We start from the raw sequence: 17,766 nt of genomic DNA on the forward strand, positions 1-17,766 counted from the left end.
ACAAAAATGACCATGTGGCTGGTAACAGCAGCGCCAAAGCTCATCTCCCCTGCTAGCTTCGGCCAGAAAGCGATGTGGGGAAGGGCAGGCTGCTGCTGGGAATGGTTTTGGAGCTGATACGCTTCGTGTGTGCATCTTATCTCTTTGGGTTGCTGTATGGGAGATGGGCAGGTTGGAGTTTTTTTCTTTATCACTCAGTGCGCTTTAAACCTTGTGATTTGCGTGGCTGCAGGCACCATCTGCTCTCCGTGCTGGCCTACAACGGTTGGCTTGACTTGGGCTTACTCTTCTCCGGTGAGGCCAGCAGCGTGCAGTGAACCCTCCACCCAGCCCAGCCCCAGCATCACCACTCCCCCAGCACATGGCAGCTTGTCTTTCTGACCAGCTTGTCTCCTTAAACACAGAGCTGTGCCCAAGGTCCCCTTTGCTTGTGTGCTTGGGGTTTTTTAATACCTTTTTCCTTTTGTGTTGTTTTGGTAGCTTTTTTTTTTTTGTCTTGCCATCTCAAAAAAAAAAAAAAAAAAGAGAAAGAAGGAGGTATTAAGGCTGCAGACCTGATCTAGCAACGTGACTCCAGGCTTGTGAAAGGCAGAGGAGATAAGCAGGTGTTACCTTTTTACAAAAAAAAGTAGAAGAAAAAGAGAGGGGAAAAAAAGAAAAATTGCTTTCTGTAGAATTGAAAATAGAGCTTACTGACTTTAGTAAACGTGGAGGTTATGAATGATGAGTTAGCTGTAGCTCACTGATGGTTTGGGTTTTCTAAGTTGCATTTGAATGAGCTACCAAAAAAAAAAAAAAAAACCAAAACCAACCCAAAAGCATACTTGGGCTGTAAATGTTGGTAAATGATGTGTAATGAGAAGTTTGATACATCTGCCTTCCCTCTAAGAAATTTTGGGGGAATAAGGGTCACCTCCTTGTTGTGCCTTTCATGACCTTTTTAATCCGTGCCCGTAGAGACCTCCTCAGCTGGATTCCCCAGCTTGTTACCCTCAGAAAATCTGTCTGGCAGCATCTGAACCCAAGAGCGGTGAGGTCTCAGCCCTGGGCACAGCTCGAAGCCTCTCCGCTGCTCCGGCGAGACAGGCTGTCAGCTGGGGCAAGCCTTGCTGTTTTTTATCTTTGACCTGTGCCTTGGTGGCAGTTTCCTGGCAGTGTTATTTTGCAGGAGGAGGTTAGCCTGTGATGTAAACAGGATGCATCCATGATTGTCTCTTGGTTTAAATGCAATGTGTGTATGAACATTGAGCTAAACCCTGATATTTATTTTTTTTTTCTTCCCCCTCCATCTCATCTTTCCCCATCCCTAGCGAACAGTGCTGAGTAAGGGAGAGCCAAGGAAAGACGGCTGCATGAAGACTGAGCTGCTGAAAGATATCACCAACAACAAAGAAGAAGGTGAGCACCTGCCTTGGTTGAGGGCCAGACCTTGCTCATGAGGTCGGCATGTGATGGGAACAAAACTGGGGGCCTGGAGATGGTGCTCTGTCCCCCGAGGGTCTCAGGTGTGCTCCTATGAACAGAGCGACTCTGTTCTCCTCTTGTGTTTATTCTGAGCAGAGCTCTTCCCCAGAAGAGGCAAATTTGCTTTTCAGTCCATCCATCTCCACCCACCTGAATATCTCATTTTCACATCTGCTTTGGTGCCACTGTGAAGTGCAGAGGCAACTTTGGACCTCCTCTGTGCGACTGGTGTTAACTGAACTCTGATCCCCACCTCTTGGTGACCTAGCCCTTTTCCTCCCTCTAGTAAAGTTAACTTTCTGTTTTCCTCTGAGTTTCTCTGTTGCTCCAGAACAGGCACCGATTGCTGCAGGATGCCTCGTGCTGTTGTGGGATGCTTCGTGGCTTCTGCCTTGTTTCTGCTTGCTTTTACTTTGCAGGATGCAGCGCACATGTTAATTTGACAAAGTCTTTCCTGTGTGGTTGTCTGAGTTGCATGCACACAAATCTCAGGGCTTAATAAATGTGTCAGTGGGATTAGGAAAAAAAACCTCCCACTGCCCTTTATCTTTCCCCCCGTCCTCCTTTCTTTCCATGGCTTTATTATTCCTTGACTGGTTACTTCTCATGGCTCTGCGGGGATTTGATGTATTTTTGTTCTCCTTTCCATAATAGAGCATTAGGGCCAGTTCAGTGCTTTTCTATCAAAATACCTAACCTTAGCTAGAAACAAAGTTTTGGACTTAATTCAGATGTGTTGTGAGTACAGCGTTACTTTTTCTTTCTCTTCTGTCCAACAATGTTTTATCAAGCTGCTCTAGTTAGAAAGTAAAGCTCAGAACAGGCAAAATACTGACTGCTGTGTCGGATGCGGCCACGGTGCTTGTATATTAACTGGGAGCACGCGAGCGACGCTGCTGATGCCAGTTGTGTATAGACCTCTGGTCTGGGAGACCAGAGACGAGGTCGGGGATGTTGGTGGGAGGTCACGTTGCTCTGGGAGGAGACTCTCGCTTTGATCCCTTGCCTTGCTTGGCTCAGGAGTGTAAAGCTGGTTTATTTAGCTCTTGGTTGATCTCGAGGTAAGTGTTGAGAGTCTGTGGAGGTAAAAACCCAGAGCGAGGGTGGAAAGAGAGATGTTTCTGCGTCTTGTACATCTTGACTCATTTCAGCTATCAGCAGATGCTGGCTGGGTATCAGAAGGAAGCTGAGAACCCTCCCTGTGTAGGAGGAGTCTTGAGGCTTCACGAGGTGCTCAGCTTTCAACCACTTCAGCTTATTGTCCAGTTCTGTTACCGGGGAAAGAGGGGTCCTAAAATGTGGGCTGCATAGTCTCCATTCTTGTGGTAGTGTTGGAATTGTATCCTCCTCTTCCCAAGCATACCACATGTGTGAAAGATAATGGTTTCCGTGGTTGTTGTGCTGTACGCATTGTTCTTCACTGACCTTCGTTACCCAGCTGTGATTGTCATAGGAATTCAGTTAGTTAATGTCCCTAAATTCTGTTAATAACAGTGTTTAGCGTTGGCAGAGAATTTACATTTTTGAGTGTTGCGTGAACATGAATTACAGCAAACTTGTAAGATGGCATCAAAGAGTTTATTTGAGCCCTGTTTCGTGACTCGGGGATGGGTGACAACCTGTGGAGTGTGGTCTGGAAAAGCATCAGAAAAAAGTCTGAAATTTCTCTATTTAAGTTTGCTTGAACAGTCATTTCCCTTTAGCAAGGAGGGTGGGATCAGTAATATCTTCATCAACGACATGGACAGTGGGACCGAGTGCAGCCTCAGCACATTTGCAGATGACACCACGCTGAGCAGTGTGGTTGACATGCCTGAGGGACAGGATGGGATCCAGAGGGACCTGGACAAGCTCAAGAAATGGGCTTATGCAAACCTCATGAGGTTGAACAAGGCCAAGTGCAAGGTCCTGCACATGAGTTGAGGCAATCCCAAGCACAAACACAGGCTGGGTGGAGAATGGATAGAGAGCAGCCCTGAGGAGAAGGACTTGGGGGTGTTGGGTGATGAGAAGCTCAACACGACCCAGCAGTGTGTGCTGGCAGCCCAGAAACCCCCCGTGTCCTGGGGGCATCCCCAGCAGCGTGAGCAGCAGGGCGAGGGAGGGGATTGTCCCCCTCTGCTCCGCTCTGGTGAGACCCCCCCTGGGGTGCTGCCCCCAGCTCTGGGGTCCTCAGCACAGGACAGACACGGAGCTGCTGGAGCGGGGCCAGAGGAGCCACGGAGATGGGCAGAGGCTGGAGCAGCTCCCGTGCGAGGACAGGCTGAGAGAGTTGGGGGTGTGCAGCCTGGAGAAGGGTGTTTTGTTAGGCCATGTTGTCTTTAGTCTGACGCAGAGAGAAACTAATTAAAAGGTGGTTTCTTTGCAGGAATTGGGAGTGATTTCAGTTCTCCTCCCAATGTACATAGCTCCTAGCTCCATGCTGCATCTTGCGGGACCTTTCAAGGCAAACATCTCCTTTTCTGATTCCCCAGCCCCGGAGATGGAAAGTTCTGCTAAAGCAGCAGGATGAAGGAGCAGGAAGGGGAGTCAGTAACGAAGTTCTCCATTAGCCTCAGCACTGGAGACTTCACCCGAGGCAGGTGTTGTACCAGAGCCACGGTGCTGGAGCATAGTGCTGCGACACGCAGTCATTTTGCTCTCAAATAAAACTGCTTTTAGAGAGTGTCAGGGTTTTAAATTCCTGGAGGGGCTTTTTTTTTGTTCTGTTTTGTTTCTTTTGCAGATAGGAAGCTGCTGTGAGGCGAGTGTTGCTTCCCACTGAGCAGCTGCAACCTTTGCATTCCCAGGTGCAGAGAGAGCTGCCTTAAAAGGAGAAAAAGAATAATCTCCTCACCTCAACATCCTCAGCTCTGGGATCCCCTGCTAAGGCTGACAGCCAGGAGACCAGGCAGAGCAAGGTGCTTCAGATGTGCACCCAGATGCCCCCGTGTTGGAGACCCCTGCTCCAGGGGGGGCTGTGCCCTGCGGCAGACGGGCTGCGGCAGCAGAAGAGATGCTCTCGGGGACCAGCAGTCCCAGAGCAGGAGCATCCCTTGGTCGTTGATGGGCTCGGGGCTTCATGGACCCCATCCCACAGCAAAGGAGTGAATTAATATTACGTGGGCCATTGAATGGCTTTGAGTCACTGCTGGTGTTCACAGGCAGCCCACTGGTGAGATGCTGAATCCAGTTTACCCAACCTGTGTAATCTCAGTGTTGGGCATTGAGAGCAGAAGCTGTTCTTGTGTTTTCTGCTCTTTTTTTCCTTTCTTTTCCTGTTTTGACTCTTGGCGTGTCTGACGGGAGGTGGGAAGCGATGCCACTGCCGCAGGGTGACAGTGCTCCAGGGCAGAAGCTGCTCTTGTGGTTTTTTCTCTTTTTTCCTTTCTTTTCCTGTTTTGACTCTTGGCGTGTCTGACGGGAGGTGGGAAGCGATGCCACTGCCGCAGGGTGACAGTGCTCCAGGGCACTGGGAGGAGTGGCACCTGTGGTTTGGAAATACAGGGCCAGGCTCTTGGATGGATGTCACCCACCTTTATGGATGTAAAAGAGTGGGGGGAAGAAGAGACCATCAATAACTCTCCCCAGAGAGGAACTTTGGCCTGAAAAACTTAATTCTCTTCATTTCTTGGCTTCAAAATGTTCCACTTTTTGGCTTCAACGATAGAGGTGGTGCTTTCCTTTGCGATGGATACAGGATCTTCAGCTGCCAGTTCTCCCCAGTCTGGACAGTTTCAGCCTCCATCCCTTTGGCATCCTTTTTTGTCTGCTTTTCAATTTTTTTTTTTTTTTTTTTTTTTGTAGTTTGAGGAAGAAGCAGGGAGGGAACTGTTATAGTGCAAGGATTATGAGCAGGTGCATTTCTCACTTTTGAAAGTTTATCCAGCAGGACAGTTGGGTATTGAATAAACACCTGTGGTGTCTGTGGTGTTTTAAAGATGATCTGCAAAGTGCTTAGGGTAAAAAACCTATGAAACGCATGTATATATAAATATAAAAGTATGCAGTATTTACTTGTACTGCTGTTCAAAATCGTGAGCTTTTCATTTAAGCTCTTTGTTCAGTTCAGAGTTTGACGTTTCTCTTGCAGCAGCTGAAGCCTCGTGGCTCAGCTACAGCCGTGGAGCTGCCCTGTGCTGGGGCACTCAAAGTGCATGGAAAATATTGTGCAAGATGTGGGCAGTGGGGCATCTCGCCTCTAGAAGTGCTCAGCACCGGTTCTGAAAATTGTGTGAAAGTTCCGTGTCAGATAATAGTGCATTTGTTGGTAGGATTTTTTTTCTTTCTTTTTTTTTCTTTTTTTTTTTTTTTTTTCTCAGATCTAGTGATGACTGCATTTTTACCTGGAGTATAAGGGCTCATAATGCTTGTATATTTTTTCTTATTTTGTCTCACTGAGCAGTGGGATCTGAATTTAAAAAATATATTTAAGGCTTTATGTTTTTTCAGAGCATTCTCAAAGGAATACAGAGTTTTGAGCTGATCATCCGGCTGCCTGCGGATGTAAAGTTTCTGGTGGCTGCTCATCCCCTGTGGTCCCCGCAGAGGCGATTCAGTTCCCTCTGCCTGTGGCTGGGATGGCTGGTGGGGACCATAGCCCATCTGTTAGCCAGGCTCTGCCCGCAGGCAGGTTTTGGCAGGCTGAACCGAGCTCCAGTGAGCTCTGGGGCAGGACTGGAGCCAGGTTTGGCTCTGCTGGAAGGGCTGGAAACCCAAGAAGCAAAGGCAGCGGAGTGGAACTGGTGCTGCAGAAGTCTGGGTTGGGAGAGCAGAGGTGGGTTTCATTTTGCCTCATTTAGTGGTTTATTTTTCAATAATCATTTTAATTCTGAACTACTCGAGCTCATTTCTGCTTACACGTGGTAGGCATGTCCAGGCGGTGATTAGTTTGTCCGAAGGTAGATGTCTGAAGTCAGACTATGCTTTTTTTGGCTGTCGTCTTCTCTCTGTTGGTTGCAATGATCACTTTGGGGCACCTTGGAGTTGGAGGGACCTTTTGGAGTCTCAAACTTGGAGTTTGATACCTTTTAGACACCTAAAATTAGGTGATGTGTCTTCATCCTGTCTGACATAGCTTCACCCCTTCTTTCTTGAGTTTCTGTTCTCTTCTTGGGAATTTTAATTCAGTGTTGAATGACTGTTTGGTATTGAGAAGAAGGCTTAAGACTGAAACTCCTGCAGAGCCTGGGGCGAGGTGGGAGGGTGGGAGCCATGCATTGCTCTCAATGAGGTGTTGATTCAGAGAAGTGGTTTAAATGTATTCCTGATTATTCTTTGCCACCTGGAGTTGCAGGGATAATGTATCTGCATAATTTTGAGCATTAAATTCCTTGTGTTACTAAAATGTAGCCAGCTCCTAGGAAGTACACCTTTGCTGAAGTTTGTTTCAACTCGTTATCAAGGTCGGATACCTCCTGGGTGAATGGGCAATGTAACAGAAAAGAAACCTCTTGGACAAGTTACGCAGCCTACACGCTGATGGATTTTAAATGAATCCTGAATGCTTGGATACGGGATACAGGCAGTGTTGTGGTCAATGTGACAAGCTTTTATTGCTGCATATGGTGTAGGGGATGCATAAGGGAGCTCTGGAAGTACTGGGATGCTTCTAGTAAATGAGCACATAGGCTGGATCTTTCTACCTTTCATTTTTTTTAATTAAAGAAAGAATGGGTGTAGATTAAGGAACAATGAGGGACTTGGAGAGAAAAGTGACTACGGATGAAACATAATTTGCTCTATTTAGAAGGAATGAATGCTGTCAAGTTGTAAAGTTCTAGAGAAATACCGTTTTTAAGGTTTTTTTATTCACTTCCACTTCTAGCACAAGAGTGGAAAAGCTGTTGAACAGCATTTTCAAGAAGAGAACTCGTTGCTGCAAGGTGTATTTGAAATCAAGAGTTTAGCAGGTTTGCAGTGAAACTTTTTGAAAAATGAAGAGGGAGAGATGAAAAGATTACATCAAGAGCAAGTGTTTCTTTAGCTGTCTGGTGCTGTTGAAGAGCTGCTGTCAGCTGTTTTGTTCGGTATTTCTCCACTGTGGGGTTCCTGCTGGCTCTAGTTTGTGTTCCCATCCCCATCTATAGGCCATGTTTCAGCAAAAATCTGAATATATATTGAATTGTGTGTGTTCAGCAATGCTTGTGAATGTGCACGTAGTGTACCTAAGACTTGTCGAACCTGATTGGACTTGCAGCCGTGTCCTGTTACATGGGATGGAGCACTGAGGCAGAGGAGAGCATCATGGCAAGCGGAGCAGCCGCCTGGGATGGCATCTCCTATTTTCCTATTACCAAACCAGGTATTTTGGTTGTGAAAACCAGCCTAGCTTATTTAGGTTACCACATCTTATTAAGCAGCATAGCTCTTGACATGAGCTTGTTCTTTGTGGACGTCTCTTTAATTTGATGTTCAGGCAGGACCCTGGGATGCTGAGCTCCTGCCGTCGGTGGGTTGGCTTCTCGCAGGAGCCCTGTGCTGTGCAGGAGCTCTGTTTGGAGAAAGCAACACTATTCCAAACTATTTATGAATTTTGGTGCTACCAGAAAAGGGAGGAGGAAGATGGAGATGATCTTTCCCCAGAGAAAGCAGCAGCTCAGGACAGCCTTGCCTGCAGTGTCTCCAACTCGTTGGAGGCTGGAGAGGGACGTGGTCACTCTTCCCATTCAATCCTTGGCCCCTGACTATTGCTGTGGGATGCCATTGCCATGAGAGTTTTTGTTGTGTGGATGCGTATCCCTTAGGCACCGGAATTGTGTCACCCGGCAACACACTCCGCTCAGCCGCTGGATGGTGGCAGCACCGATGGTCTGGAGCTGGAAGCACTGGGACCTCGTTTGGCCCTGCAACATGAGCAGTCATTGACGGTAGGGCAGAGTGGGTGTGTAATCCTGTTAAGTGAAAAACCATACACCCCTGACGGCTGCCGTCAAGTTCTCCAGTTCTGGGCAGCTTCAGGGACTATGAAATTTCCTATCTTTGTTTTATCAAATCTCTACTCGTGCAGATTTGGAAGTCTGGTGCCTGTTTACAGGGGATTGATGGCTGTTCCGCAGTCAATCAGATTGTGTTTTGCACACTTAATAAGAGTGTGTGGTGGGGGGGGGTGGAACTGTGGGATTTTAATTTTGGCTTCATGGATTTTTCATAAAGTCCGTGATGCTTCCTGGAGTAATGCAGTTATTCTTTCCCTGAGGGCAGTGCTCTAATTTACCTTGTTTTGGTTGCTTTCACGGCAGGTAGAGCAATTCTTGCCCTCTGCTTATGCAGTTTATCTAATAGTCAACCACTGAAGTTATTTGACTGCTCTGGTGGGAGTGCGCAGTATTTAAATCAACAAATATTGAAGGCTTCGTTCGGCCAGGTGCCTAGTGCTGAGCACTACAAACCTCCATCTGTGGTTAGGGAGCTCATTTTTTGTTTTCTTCTGGCACTAACTTTGCTGAAATAATTGTTTAAATGGCCACAGCACGATCTTTTGAAATGCAGAAAGAGAAACAAGGATTGAAAGAATAAGGACAGAGCTGTTGGATCTTTCTGCCCAAGACTTTTCAGATAAATAACAGTGAAAAAAGTAGCATTTTATCTTCTCCCAGCGTCGTTGCTATCCAAAGCAAACCCTGTGGGGCTTATCAGAGCTGTCGGTACACAGAAGGTGGTCTGGGCGGCGTGAGAGGGCAGCAGATGGAGGTGATGACTTTGAAGGGTGCTTGGAGAGCCAGTTACTGCCTGCTGGAGGTGGGGTTTCTGCCTCTGCCCCCCGTGTGTGCTCCAGTGACCACTGGTGAGCTCTTTTTGGTGGTTTTAGAGCTTTTTTTGGAGGCTCTGAGCCAGCAGAGTCCACGTGGGAGGCAATGGCAGGCTGAGCTGCCTGGGTTTGGGGGGAATGGACCTCCTAGTGCACCTGTCTCATCAGGAAAAACAGCCAGAGTTGAACCCCGGGAAGAGTTACCGCTCGTCATCAGGGTTTGAAGACGCTTTCAAGTAAGATGCTCAGTGCCCATCATCCGCGGTTTTCAGTTGGAAACACAGGGCAGGGCTAGGACTGTCCCCCTTGTGATTTATGGGTAGGACGAGGCTGGAGCAAGTCGAGCGCTGCTGTCTGAGACCCCCCTGGGCAGAGCCCTGACCTGCCTGGTGTGAATTCAGCGTTGACCGTGCTTCAAGCAGAGGTTGGGTTGGATGGTCCAGGTGTATTGACCAGTTCTAAGGTGGCTTTCAGTTTGATGCATATGTTTGTCTTTAAATCTCAAATGAGCACCAAAAACCAGGAAGCTTGGGGAGTAATATGGTTGTTTCAGGTACTAGGATGGATTGCTTTGAGAGTCTAGATCTGCAAGTGCTGTTTGTGCAGAAATCTGAACCAAAATCTTTTAGGTCCACCCAATGGTAAGGAGATGGACTGAATGAATACATTAAAAAGGGGTGGAAAGAAGGGGAGGTGGGTAGGCCCTCAAGTTGTTGAAGAGAGATTTTTTTTTCCCAATTGCTGCTAACTGGAAAGGGCGTTTGGTGCTTTTTGGGAAGAGCTGTTCTAGTGAGCTGTGCAGCACTGCTTCTCCTCCCTGCTCACAATTGCCCTGAGCTGCAAACACTCGGAGCATGCAGCAAAGCCCTGCAGAGCTCGGCTTTGAACAGTCAGCCCAGGTCTATGGGACTTGACATCCTGGGATCCAGGATCTTGGTTCCTCTTCATGCTTTAGCCTTGCATCAGGTTTTCGCCAGGTCAGCAGAGACATTCAGAATATTGTTTTCCTGGAGTGTTTGGGCTTCAGGAGCAGCGTGAAATGAGATGCTGATAGCCAGCGTGCTGGTCTGGCTTGCAGAGTTGTCCTCTGGCTTGACTCTGGAGGTGAAAATTGCTGTGATTCGAGCTGGTTGTAAATCAGTCCTACCTGCCTTGATAGCCCACTTGGACAGAGCTTTCGCTGGTACTTCTTGTGATGCTTTTCATAACTGTCTGGCCTCTGGAAGGAAAACAATACGAGGAATCCCTAACAGCAGGTTGATTTAATGGTTTTACTGAACGTGCCAGGGAATTGTTATCACTCCTGTTTGCCTGGGGAGCTCCTGGTTTGTCATGTTGGAAACCTTTCTGCGAGTACATGATGTTTGTACTTGGATTTTTTTTTTTTCAGCTTGGGTCTGAAATCTCTGATGGGATAAATTCATTGATGGGGGCAGCATAGAAATGTTTGGAAGGGAGGAAAAAAAATGTTTTTTACAAGGACGCTCCTGTTTTATCTGTGCATTGAGCTTTTAGGCAGTCTGCAAAAATCTTGCTGCCTTTGAATCATGTAATTATCGTAGCCTAGAATTGCATTTAACATGCTTCACCGCTGTGTTTACTCTGGCTGTTGCCTCTGAAATGACCCTGTGAATCCTGCTCATCTGCTGCTCCATCCCAGTGAAAGAGCTGGTCTGCCCTGGACAGCATTGCCAGGAGAGCTGTGATGGCCAGGGGGTTATTCCTTGCAATGTTTCATGTAGCAGCAGAGCCCTGATGTCGATATTTGGCTGCTGAGCTGTGTCTGTGCCGCGAAAGCTCACCCGTGCAGCCCCAGCAGCAAGCTTTCCTTGTGTCAGCCTGGCATCGTGGCGGGCTTTTCCAGCGAGCTGACTGCAAGGTTGGGCAGCGTTCTGTTTGACATGGGCGGTGTTGACATATGGAGCAATAAATGCAGTTATTGGAAAAGCTAAAGATAATATTTACCTTGAAAAATCCGTAGTTGGGAATAAATGGCCACATCCGCAGCTGAGGCAAGTGAGAATGAGTGCACTGCTTTCAAGGGAGCCACCCCAGTTGTCACTGTCTGAGGATCCAGGCGAGCCGGTCAGGTAGGTGAGTGAGCGACCTAGATGGATATATAGAGCAAGGAATTTTTGGGGGGAGAGATTTGCTCTTCGTTAGCCACTGTAAGTAGCTGTGCCTTCTCTTTGGAGATTTGATACCGCTTATGACTCTTTCTCCTCTTCCTCCTTCTGCTCCCTCTTTCTCCAGGGTTTAATGCCATGGCTGCAGATGAAAGTGCTACAGAAAAGCAAGCGGGGGAACCAAAAATGGCAGTGGACGGTGAAACCAACGGTTCCTGTGAGCACAGCGAAGCCGGTAGCCACCTAAACCCAGCAAAAAACACTCAGGACAATACGAAAGTGAGCCAGCAGGACTCTAGTACTAAATTAAATAGGATAGCAGAAAACGGCATTTCTGAACGAGATGGCGAGACTGGGAAGCAAAACCATATGAAAACTAATGACTTCACACAGACTTCTGTCACAGGGAGCAATGGATATATTCTAACCAAGCAGATGGCACAGGAGCAACCTCTAAGGACTACCAGCACCTTTGCTTCTCTCACCGGCCATGCTGCAAAAACCCTTCCCGGAGGAGCAAGCAAAGGCAGAACTGTGGGCTCCTTTTCTCAGATGCAAGCCACGATGCCAGCCAAGCTCGGGGAGGGCAGTAAAGACATGGATGCTAAAAAAGTCACCGCTGCTAACACTGAAGTCAAGGTCCACAGAGCACGGAAGACAATGCCTAAACCCACCCCCAGCCTGGTAACGTATACGCCCAGCAGTCAGTGCTGCTGCGAGTGCTCTTGGCTTGCTTTGAGTGCGTGAGAGAGATACCTTGCTGCACGGGAACACGCATAATTTGGAGGTGTCCCACTGAGTGGATTGATTTTTTTTTAATGTATATTTGTTTTTATTTTTTCCCTTCCTACAGAGAGACAGAGGTGTTGAAATAGTCGCACGGCCACCATCAGCTCTCTTCCCCATTGTGTTTCTAAATATATAATTGATCCATTGCCTTCTCCGACAGATCTAGGCGAGACACTAAACGGCCTTTCTCTCTTGGTTGTATTGCTCATCAGCCGTCTGCTGAAATCCAGAGCTGCTTCTGAAACAAATTAGATTTCTTATAAGTTCGACCCAAAGGAAATTAAGGATAGCATGTTAACTTGAGGCTTCTCCTGAGCTGGGAATCTGTCAAGAAGCTGATATGTTAGGCAACTTCATTGCGTTCCTGTATCATTATAGTGGCAAACCAGATGATGTTTTCTCTCTCTCTCTGTATGTTGCCTGCAGTAATGCAATTTGTTCAGAAATCTTTACTCCAGGATCCTATGGGGTGGATTTATTATCATTTGATAATAAATAACCAGAGTTCTGCTGGTTTTTTAGGAGGCAAAAGGAGATGTGAAGTCACCTGGTGCGTTCATGTAACAGTGGGGTGAACAGAAATAGGTCTTTGGCCAAGTTTGGTTCTTTTGGTTATTTTTTTGGTTCTTGGTTATTTTTTTTGTTTCTTTTGCCAAAGGCATGTAATAGATACTGGAACAGGCAGATCTCCACCATGAGCACTTGGTCTCCAGCCCTGTGACGCTTTATATTTAGCTACAAAGAGCTGGATCCTCTAGTTGTGCTGTGTGTAATGATGGAGGGAGACTGGCCTTTAGGTATCTGCACCTAGGTCAAGGAAAGGGTTGTAAACCCTCTTAGCAATGTGAGTCACACCCAGAAATAAAAGAGAACCTGCTGCAGCTTTGTGGAGGCTGGCGCGATGGTTTGCTCGAGCTACCAGCATATTACAGACCAGCAAATGCAAAGTGATCCTCAGATGTCACCCACGTGTTGCAGCACAACAATAATATGATGTGGAGGTCTCAAAGCTGTGAATCGTTGTGGTCTGGAGCAGGGGAAGAGAAAAAAAAAAATGGGTGGCCCCTAGCCAGCCGCAGATGGGGAAAGGTGCCCTTGGCTGCGGCACCACCTGCGCCTCCGGAAGCAGGTGGGAGTCCAAAGAGCACATGGAGATTACAAACCTCGTGGGCACCCAGCCTCAATGGTAGGGCAGAAACCACGCTGGCCACGGTTTCCCAACCATTCTCCCAAACCGCTGATTTCCCCTCTGTCTCCCCCTGATTGCATTTGAATCCTCTCGCACCCCTGCTGCGTTTGCTGGCTGGCAAGCGGGGAAGCCCAGATGCAATACATGCAGCCTGGTGAAAATCTCGCGTCAGGCTGTCTCCTAGCCAAACAAAGCTTTGCAACCAGAACTGCCTCTCAGCTTCCCTCCAGCAGCCTCTTGTGTGCTTAAATGAGGCCGGGCAAACCCCCAGACCCTTGTGGAATTTGAGAGGGAGAGCTCCCTTGGGGGCTGAGCAATTGAAAGAGGCAATTCCCTTCCAAAAGATGACTGCTAGGTTAGGAGGGAGTGTTTTCCTCATTCATATTTTACAACACTTCAAAAGAATATGTTTACACAACCCCTTGGGCTTCAAGGTTTGTCTCTGGGAAGCTGCGTGCAGCGTTTGCGAAAACTCGCAGGGCTGCGTTACACACGTTGCTCTGATGGTGCTGTTCAGCGTTATTTGCTCACACAGCAGCAGCAGCTTCCAAAACCCAAGCCTGCAGTTGTTGGGCCACTCTAGAAAGTTCATAGCCTGTCCTCAGCACCTCTGGCTGTTTCTCTTGGGCATAAAATAGAGGGAAACAAAATTCAGAAGAAGGGTGGTAAGCAGAGGCTGTTCACGTGTTCTCTGCTCAAGCCTCTGCATCTGAATGTGATCCCAAGATTTGATCTCATTTCTGCAAGACAATAAAACATCTGTTTTGTTCAGCCTCCCCGATAATTACTACCTAATTTTTCCCCATTGTCTTTTGGGTTTACATGCTATTTTCCTTTGAGTAGCAGAGTCCTTGCTAGTTGTAATTTTTCTGTCCCGATTATGTCTTTGTTGAGCTGCTTATAATAGGCTTATCAGCACAGCCTTGCAGGAACTTTTCCCGCACCAGGCTCCACGTTCACACCTTTTCCCCTTCAAAAGCACCGTGGTACCAGGTACTGTTCTGTATTCCAGGAAATAAATTGTGGAACTCACCCAGAAGCTGATGTTACAGGACACAGTGGTTTGCTAGTATTTTTTAGAGCATTGTTGTTTTCTTGGTTCTTGCAGACCTGTGCTGCCTGGGAGAAGGAGGGGAGGAAGGTATTTTGTTGCCAGCAAAGTGTAAACATTTGTTCCCCCCGGCTCCTGCAGAAACCCACTGGGGCCAAAAAATTATTTTCTGTCATCCAGTAGCTGTCAGGGGACCTTGATAGCCTTTTCCTGCACATGTGGATATGTCTTTGAAAGGAAGAAAATAATTTTCTCACCAATTTAACCAGCTTTTTCTCTGTTTAGGAGTTGCTTCCTGAATTGGGATCGAAGCTGAATCTGAAACAGGTGATGATTTTAATTGATGTTGTCGCATGTTAAGGTGCTTTTTGAATAGAGACCTCAAAAGAGTTGTTGACAGCATCGTTTCTGCTCCCCTTCTGAATTGTGCAGTAGCACAAGCGTTGCACCTTTGGAATAATCTTTCTTTCTTTCCTAATCCATTTACAACACTCTTAAGAACCCAAAAGTTTTGAGGGCTGGGCAGCAGTGTGTGTGTGTGTGTGTGTGTGCTGTGCTTGGAGAAGCCCCTCCTGCTCAGAAACTCCATTTTCTGAACTTCACATCACTAAGATATGTCAGAAAGCCATAAAGGATGATAAAGGTAGTGAAAGCATCCCATAGTTATCTTTTGAGACAGGAAGAGCAAAAGGCTGAACGGGGAATCCCGAGTTATGTGTCTGTTCGTTACGTGGTGACCAAGAGGCTGTAGTTTGGGATGTGTGCCTTTGGTGGTATTTTTATGCTGTGCAGAGGATCGGGTCAGGGGAACCGAACTGTCAAAAGAAATAGTGCAAAAATCTGTGAAATTAGTATTTCAGCCTGATTGACAGTGTGAGCCCAAAGCATCGGGTACCAGTTTAACTGGGGGAGACACAGCCTGGGCGGGAAGGAGGAGCCTGGAGCAGGAGATGCTTTGCTTGTGTTGGTGTTTCCATCAATATTCATCAAACTTTACATTTAAGCAGCATTGTCAGTAAATATCTGATCCCAGGACCAGTAAGCTGCTTGCTTTCTGTGTGCACACAGGTGTTGCTGTTGCTGTAAAGTCGTATTTTCCGTGCCAGTGCCCAGCAGCACTGTGGCGGGGTGCTGACGTGGTCTGTGGGTTGCTCTGCAGGAGCTCCTGGCCTGAGAACATCTTGTGTTCGTCTCTCGGAGCCGGGCAGGTGGCGGTTGGTGGTTTGCAAGCATCTGGGATTGCTCAGCAAGCTCAGACCCTCTAATAACACAGAATAGTCGAAATAAAGGACAGGCCCTAATGGGAATGGTCATGGGGATATTGTCTCCTGGGTGGGGGGAATAAATAAAAAGAGTACAGGGCATAGTGAACTAGAGCTCTGCATCTGGTCGCAAGTGCTGCTGCAGCCTGTCTGAACCTAGCTGGTGCGCCCATCGGGGGCTCTCTGCAGAGGGGCACCCAGGGGTGCACAGGCAGGCTGAAGGTGTGAGGTCTGAGCTTGGCCACGGTTAAGTGTCCCCTGTGGGAGATCTCCTTCAGAAGTGACAAGGCCATAGACTGCCATTGGATGTCTTATCTAGAGGGTTTACTGCAGAGGGAGGTAGAAAGTGGATGTACATTGAGCTGTACTTTTAATTTTGTGTTTAACCGGCTGTGCTCGCGCTGTGCTGGCTGAAGGTGGCTGCCCCAGCTGCCAACCACAGCCCGCAGAAACAACCGTCCCCCTCCCCAGGAGACCTGTTTCCGTCAGGAAGCTTGCGATCGCGACTGGTTTGAGCTACCCTGTTCCGTTGTGACTGGGATGTGACACTCCCTTCCCCCAGAGCTGCTTGATCAGGGAGGGGACAGGGACAAAGAGTGGGGTCTGTCCCCCTGACCTGGCAGAGTCCACACCTCTGAACAAGGCTGGTTCACAAACCCGTTAAAGGGAGCTCTGTAGCTTGGTTTAGGAATATCTCCACTTAAGCCCAGGCTGCCTGGCAGCCTAAACCGCTGTGCTTCTGTGCAGAGACGTGACCGCGCACAAATTGGTGCAATTGTGATCGAGTCACAGCGGAAGGAATCCCTCTTCTAATGGGCAGACGTTAATCTGCAGATCAAAGGGCATTAATGGGTGGATCGGCCTTGTCTGATGTAGATCAAGACCAAAACCCTGCAGGTTTCTTTCTGTTGGTCCAAGGTAGGGCTTAGGCAGGGGTCAGGATGATCTGGCAGCTGTGAAAACTGTAATTCTGCAACAGCTGAGGAAGGGAAGAGCAGCACCACTGCAGCTCCTACGAGCACTGTCCTCTGCTTGTGATAAATATTTAATAGCAGACTGGTATTTCTTGCTTAAATATCATTCACCAGTTGTTAGAGGCGGATACCCCTGGGAGCTGCTGCTTTGTGCGGTTCAAAGGCAGCTCCTTGGTACAAACCTCGTTCCCCCTCATCCAGCTGATGGATGGAGAGGAGGCGGTTGCTCTGTGACCGTGGCCGTGGTGCCCGGTGGCAGTGGCCGTTAGTTTCGTCCTCCTGGCTAGGTGGCTTTGGTCTCGAGCTCATACCGTGCCAGAGATTAAAGTCTGTAAAAGAAGAGAAATAATGCAGCTCGGATGTCTGAGCTGGAGATGGTGTCAGGCGTGGAGAGCAAGCGGCAGTCCGTCTGCGGGGCTCTGCAGCGCTGCCCTGCTCCCACGCGGGACTGGCAGCACCTTTGCCGGTGTCTTTGCACCAACACATGGATGGAGCTCTGGTCTGGTTTGTCTTTGGTCATTGTGAGCTTCCTTGCTTTGGTAACGAAAGGCCTCAGCTGCTGGACTGTCGGAAGAGTGCTGTGTGTGGGCTGTCGAGCCAACGCGGGGTTTAATTAGGAAGGTTGGTTTGTTCTGTGTTTTTGGTTGTTGGAAAATAGAAAAGAGGATGTTCTGTCTTTGCCATTTTTAGTAACTTCTCCCTGCTGCTGTAGGGGACTTCTGTGCCAAGAATAGAAACATGGTTGATCCCATTAAAATGTAGAAAGCATTTGAGTTTAATTTTTACAAACACATAAAATATCATGTTCTTGTCCCAGTCTGAGCAGTTTTCTTGACTACTTTTTCTCATAATGGTGTTGAACGTATTTGTGGTCCCATTTTTTCTTTTTCCAGACACTAGTATCTCTGGAAGCATTGACCTGACCCTTGCAATAGCTGTCTCCAGCTTCTTGGCTATTATTTCAATGCCCAACATGCGACAGTGATTTTACAGCCTTTTGCATAGGATGAGCTGATAGGACACCACATGAAAAGCCATGAGAAGTGGAGACATCACCAATGCAGTTTCTGTCTCTTTCATTTTTGGTCCTCTCTTGGCTTCCAGTGGTCCACACGTGGTGGTTAGGACAACACGGGAACACAGGTTGCTCATAGTGCGTCCCGGGGTTGCCTTTGCGTGGGA

At 47.9% G+C, this 17,766-nt stretch overlaps 1 protein-coding gene across 1 annotated transcript in view; it reads left to right on the plus strand.

The window, feature by feature from the left end:
• Nucleotides 1-1,302: 1,302 nt before the first annotated feature.
• The window catches only part of LOC104461832 (histone-lysine N-methyltransferase EHMT1-like), a gene marked incomplete at its 3' end in the record, with an annotated part of 29,009 nt that continues 12,545 nt past the window's right edge, over nt 1,303-17,766 (plus strand). Inside the window, exons 1-2 of the mRNA XM_010073558.1 lie at nt 1,303-1,398; nt 11,447-12,003. Coding sequence (XP_010071860.1) covers nt 1,353-1,398; nt 11,447-12,003 — 603 coding nt within the window. The remainder of the gene's footprint in view (nt 1,399-11,446; nt 12,004-17,766) is intronic.

This window comes from Pterocles gutturalis, unplaced genomic scaffold, assembly GCF_000699245.1.
Source record: "Pterocles gutturalis isolate BGI_N339 unplaced genomic scaffold, ASM69924v1 scaffold23712, whole genome shotgun sequence".
Classification (NCBI taxonomy): domain Eukaryota; kingdom Metazoa; phylum Chordata; class Aves; order Pterocliformes; family Pteroclidae; genus Pterocles; species Pterocles gutturalis.